Genomic DNA, 6,000 nt, shown 5'->3' on the forward strand with positions numbered 1-6,000 from the left:
CTTAAGTTAGTATTTACCTTTATACTACACGAAGACGGTAAATATGAAAGTTGTTTGCAGGAAAACAAAAATTAAAACTTGATTCTTTTCAACGCTTCTTGCAGTGCCGTCGGTAAAAAAATCGTAAATTAGAAAAGTTTCTCTCCTTTCTTTGACGAACGGGATGAGTCAAAATATAACGCAGAAGTCTTTTCATTCAAATGATAGGTTTTAATTAAAAATGGGTAATTGATTTTCCAGAGTTTTATAGGAAAAGTTTTAAGTTTTAGAAATGTAACAGGACTCAGTAAGGATATGATGGTCGTTCTTGTCTACGTGACAGCGTGATAAAACGGTGTCCGTCACTTTCTTTCCCACGGTGTTAAACAGTGACAGTTATTTTATCACGTGGATAAAGATGGATCGTAAAGCTATCCATAATAGGCTGGAGGTTGTAAGTTTCATCCTGACCTGACGTTCCATCGTTTTTAATGACTTTTTCGGGACTTATGAACAAAATGTTATTTGATTTGTTTTGATAAACTTAACAGTTGTCAACTTTACCATGAAAGAAATCGTAGTGCGGAAACTTGCATCATAGACAAAAAAATCGTAAGTGTGTGTGTGTAAAGTTCCCACCCCGACTAACCGTGGGGACTAAAGCCCAAGTCCTCTTATACCTACTTGTAGTAGACTCGATGTATATTACGGCCGTAGATATTAATAGAAAAGGTATTGAACGAAACACAATATCTTTAACATACATATCTTTCTCGCTGGAACTGATAAGAAACTGCAGATGATGGTAAGTAATATAAAGTTGAAAAATTAATAAAGAGGGAACTTCTCCCGCGTACTTTATAGGTGAGCTTGTAAAATGAATGGAAATAAAATTGTACCGCACAGGTGCGGCCGAAACCTTTGACGATAATAACTTTTTGTTTAAGTACCCTTCAGGCATACGGACTACCTATTTACCTGAAACATAGTATTAACCGGACGTTCTAACAAATATAATTTTTATTTGTATTTCTAACATATTTATTAAAAAACGCTCGTTTATAACGTCTATAGTCTTCTTGTTTCCATCACATTGCTGATGAGATCGCCAAAGTAAAATGTGTGGTCGTGGTAAGTAAGTACCTACTTACTTACTTTTCATAAAAATAGCTTGATTAGCCACGATGGAATTGCCCGCCTTTAGTCAACAAAGAATGGTTAAACGCGTTTCAAGATTAATTCTTTATTACCTGCACACTTCCACATTAGATCACTATCATCACTACATAATAAGCTTTCAATCTTACACCTAAATTAACATAAAAAATAAAGTATTTTCGAGAAACTTTGCCATTTTGAAGCTACACCGGAAAATACCTCTTCGTTATAAAAATACACAATCAGAGTTTTATGTAAATAATGACATTGGTAGACTTCACATCAAAACAAGATTGGTAAACACACAGACCTGTACGGCTACCATCAGTTTGGCACTGACATAAACGCTATCGAGAACGTAATTTACTTTCTATACATCTCGCTCGTACTCGCATATTAGTGCGAACGAGATGTATAGAAAGTAAATTACGTTCTCGATAGCGTATATGTCAGTTTTGACACTGTCAGTGACTCATGGTACGGGTAAACGATTTAAATCCTGTGTCAAAGCGTCAAAGTCACGAACGAGTTGAAGTTTTTAAAAAAGTAAAAAGATATCTGTTAATAGAAAATCAATCCTACGAGAATCTCTGTGATTGGCTACGCTCTGACAGTCATCCTACGTACGCCGCCGCGCAACATCGCCCATTTATTGGAATTATCTAGAAGTGTGTCAAGCTTAGAGGATATAATCAAACGGAGACGCCTTGTCTGTAATTTTCTGTACAAAACAGTCTGCCGATTTTTGCGGGGGAGGGGAACGTCAAATGTATGCGTAACGTAAAAATAGCCATGTCAGATAAACGTCAGTCCATACATTGTGTATGACCGTTGGCCGCCTATTTTCGACAGAGGGGAAAGCTTGTTAATGGCTACTCCGTTTAGTTGTATCCTCCAAGGTGTCAAGGGATAGGTAGGTACGACAATGTTTTAAGCGTCTTACACGACTCTCTTTCCACAAATACCGTTTGAACAACCCTTTTGTGCACAACCTTCTCGAATTCCCAAAAATAATTAATGAAGTTTTTTGCCAGAATTTTTAACAATAATTAATATTGCGATAACAATTAGCGAAGGTGTCGATTGCGGCGTAAAATTACAAAATTTTAATGACTAACTCCTATATACTTTTTTTTTAATAGCATTTTTTTCTTGTTGACGCGTATTCTATTTCAAAATAACAGACAAGATTCAACTCGATTACCTATCTACTGTAAAGACACTTGATGCACTATAGGTACTTGATATTATATAGATATATCATGAAATTCATGAACAAATAGGAATGAATTCCGTAATCGAATTGCTCAAATGTCCACACGGATACTGTTTATTGTGCAGCTACGTTTGCTGCTGAATGGTCATGGTCATATATTTGTAGGAATACAATTGGATAAATTATATTTAATATCTTATTTAACGTAACATGATCTTAATCATTTTACTTAAATAGAAGAAAAAACTTAAGATTAAAATCGGTCATACACTTAATTAATCTCTATGATTTTTAACTATAAAACGTCCCTATACTCGTATTCTGTTTTTTTAATAACCCAAAGAAATCGGATAAATTTAAGAAGGCAAAAATATAGAGTCCAACACCATAGTAAGTTTTTGTGTGATCCCAATAAGATAAACAATTTTTCCTCGCGACGACTGGGCGGGTATCGTAATTTCTTGCTCGATTCTCTATTTAGTTATAGAATCGATTCGTTTCTTTTGAAAATTAATCAACAACTCGGTTCAAGCAACCCGTTTTTCTCGTCGATTTAAAAAAAAGGAATGTATTGAAATGCCTACGTGAGGCCAACCAATGCTAACAACAAGCAAAATAAAAATGTCGAAGTGACTACTTCGTCGTCGCTGAGACACGAGGTACCAAACAATTACGACTAAATGAGAATTACTTTTTGAGACACAAAATAAGAAACATTAAAGTAAAACTTTTATTAAGCAAAGCGCTCAAGCATTACGGGTATTTCAAAGAACAAATAGATTATAGCAGTCAAAGGAACCGGCAATTCTATTTTAAGAGCGGCAAATGCAAAAATATTACGTATTCAAACAAACCTAATGGGACATTTAAGGGGTGGCAGCGAACTGAAACGGCAAAGGCCGAAGCTTTTAAGTGTATAATATTTAATTGTGACGCCCTAGGCGTATAATCTCGCCCGGGATAATAGGTTTCTGTTTCGGGACAACCCTCGACTGCGACACTTGCGAGTGTGATGCCCTGCAGCCAGTCTTCACTGAGACAAATCGGATTATAATTGAGTTTTTTTAACTGACGAATGTTTTTCCAAGCAAAGAGTTTCACTCCTCGTTTAACATGAACATTGTTCAAATAATTAATGTATCAATTGTCATGTATATATTTGTGTCGATATTGTTTGTAAAAGGTCCAGCTATAATGTAAGTATTCGGCGTTTAGTTAGAATAACACAAAAAGAAAATAGGCTATAAATTAAGACACTTGAATCATAAATTGTAAACGAATGCCAGGATAAAAAATTGAATTCCCTGTTGAGAAAATGTTCCATCAAAGTAAGCAAAAAACGCGATTCCGTTTATATCTTTTATATCTCGTAAATTGCAGGAGGCGGCAAGCGTTGCATGAAATTGAATAAGCATATTTCGTAAAACGTCGACGTTTTCGGAGACAATTGCCTTACCTCACCTACTCTTGCCTCTTCACGAACTTTGTCAATTTTCTTAAAATCTTATTACTGTGTCTCCTGTTCTTGAGACCTGTTTCAGTTTTTATTCGAATAATTTTGAACTGTCTGTCTATTTACACATACTTTCATAGGCTTAAATTTACAGGACCAAATAGGTAATCAGTGTTTAATACTAGTGCTTTGATTTGTCTATAACTTTTATATGTTAGTCTCAACTTTGGTTAATGTCAAATTAATCTTATTGCAGAAATCACGAGTGCCTATATGGCTTCTTTTGGCATGTGCTTCATAAAAGGGGTGGTGTGTGGTCAAAGGAACTAACCTTACCTTACCTTAATATTATGTGTTAAACGTCATTTCTGATAACTGTTAACCCTTTGAAAGCTAAGAAGCTTTAAAGGCGTTGTGAGTTCTGCGTACCTAAGCGTATACGATATCAAAGTCACCTTCGTGTTTTCAAGTAGGTAAGGCTTATATTTGCTAGCTTGTACCTATGATGTCAAACATCACATGGCGGTCAAAAAATAAAACCGAATTTCATCGCGATAATACCCACTTCAGTCTTAAGTACTTATTATCATAAAGCGACATAATCAATGACAAAAAAATACATTAGGTCGTAATGTCGCCATTTATCTTTAAATCTGCCACATTATCTAGGTATCTAGATCTACCTACGTCTAGGTCACCTTTCCCTTTACACATATTACTGTCTCGAATCAAAAAAACCCTCACCCCCATGAATGGTGTTCAATTGTAAACGTTTCTACACCTGAAGTTCTGGAAAATTAAACTGATAGGTACCTTGTCTGACAATAAATGGCAAGATTCCTTGTAAGACACACAAGTACATCGGTAGGTCCGTACATATAACTAGTTAGCGAGAATAACACGTAACGTATCTTAAATCAAACCGTAGTACCCTTTTGAACGCAATTTAATAATTACGTATATTGCGAGTGACAGGGCAGACACGTTTTTACTGCGAAGTATGTCGAATATTAATTTGGCAAGTGCCACACTTGCGCGATTCTGTTTGATCTGAACCTCCGCAGAACACTAATGACATTTTCCGGGACGGCACACTTGTAGCCTGAATATGAACTTTAATTTGAATTGTGGCAGTACGGGTTCGTCTTGTATAATTCTCTTATATAGCGTATTTGCAACTATTTTTGTGTTGACGAAAGCGAGTTCATTCTATAATTTTAATGATCAAGTTTTACCCATTTTAGTTAAGTATATAGACATAAATTAAGGACGTTTACTATATTGTTTATATTTGCCAACAGAATCCCTCGCCCAAGAGCTGGAGATGGAGCGCAAGTCCCGGCAGCAGGCCATGGAGCGCGACGTGAAGAGCCCGCTGTCGGAGCGCGCCAGCTACTACAAGAATTCGGTGTTGTTCAGCTCGGCCACTTAGCTACCAGACGCCGGGGCCGCCGAACACCCCCAGGAGCACGACAAGCCTGACGAGACCAGGAAACCCATTATAAGCGTCAAACCCGAATTCAGGGAGAAATAATATCCAAAGATTTATTGGAGACTCAATTCGACGGTCCCTAGTGATTATTTCGACATAGCGAATGGTCGAAAACAATATGTTCATGTACATTAAATGTTCATCCGATTGTTTATTATATATAGTCAAGTTTTTCGTATAAAGATCTCGATGAAGTAAGTTGTACTTCTCTGTTTTGAGATTAAAAAGCACTACAGTAATGTAAATATTGTTATTGAAGTAAGATACGTAGATTTCGTGGCGAAGTCTCATGACCTCTTCTTCCATAGTAAAATTTGTAAATATCGCTTTATATTTAAATAAGTTAATCTAACTGTTTATCGACGATTTACGTAATTTATTCGTCAACATTTACGGCGTTATTCATAAACGTCCGCTAAGTTAATCAGCTGATGATCATCGTTTGTCCCTCTCTATGGCATAACGACAGATAGGGACAAACCACGATCATCAACTGATTAAGTTAGCAGCCGTTTATAAATAACGCCATAAATCTTTAACGAGAGTACCTTTTAACTATGCCATATTTTTAAATTAAGAATCAATCAGTTTCGTTTGACTTTTATGATTTCACTGTACATGTTTTGTATTCCGAGAGTATTTGAGTACCTACCCTACATATCTTAAGCTTTGGGCAGTTAAAAAACAAATTGGGCACTTTAA

The 6,000-nt window shown here is 36.1% G+C and overlaps 1 protein-coding gene across 8 annotated transcripts in view; it reads left to right on the forward strand.

The window, feature by feature from the left end:
- LOC134649796 (dachshund homolog 1) overlaps positions 1–5,685 on the forward strand; it is a 180,194-nt gene extending 174,509 nt beyond the window's left edge. For all 8 annotated transcript variants that reach the window (XM_063504626.1, XM_063504632.1, XM_063504645.1 and 5 more), the window contains one exon: positions 5,108–5,685. In XM_063504626.1, coding sequence (XP_063360696.1) covers positions 5,108–5,238 — 131 coding nt within the window. In that variant the 3' untranslated portion in view covers positions 5,239–5,685. The remainder of the gene's footprint in view (positions 1–5,107) is intronic.
- Positions 5,686–6,000: the final 315 nt, after the last annotated feature.

This window comes from Cydia amplana, chromosome 1 (assembly GCF_948474715.1).
Source record: "Cydia amplana chromosome 1, ilCydAmpl1.1, whole genome shotgun sequence".
Taxonomy (NCBI): Eukaryota; Metazoa; Arthropoda; class Insecta; order Lepidoptera; family Tortricidae; genus Cydia; species Cydia amplana.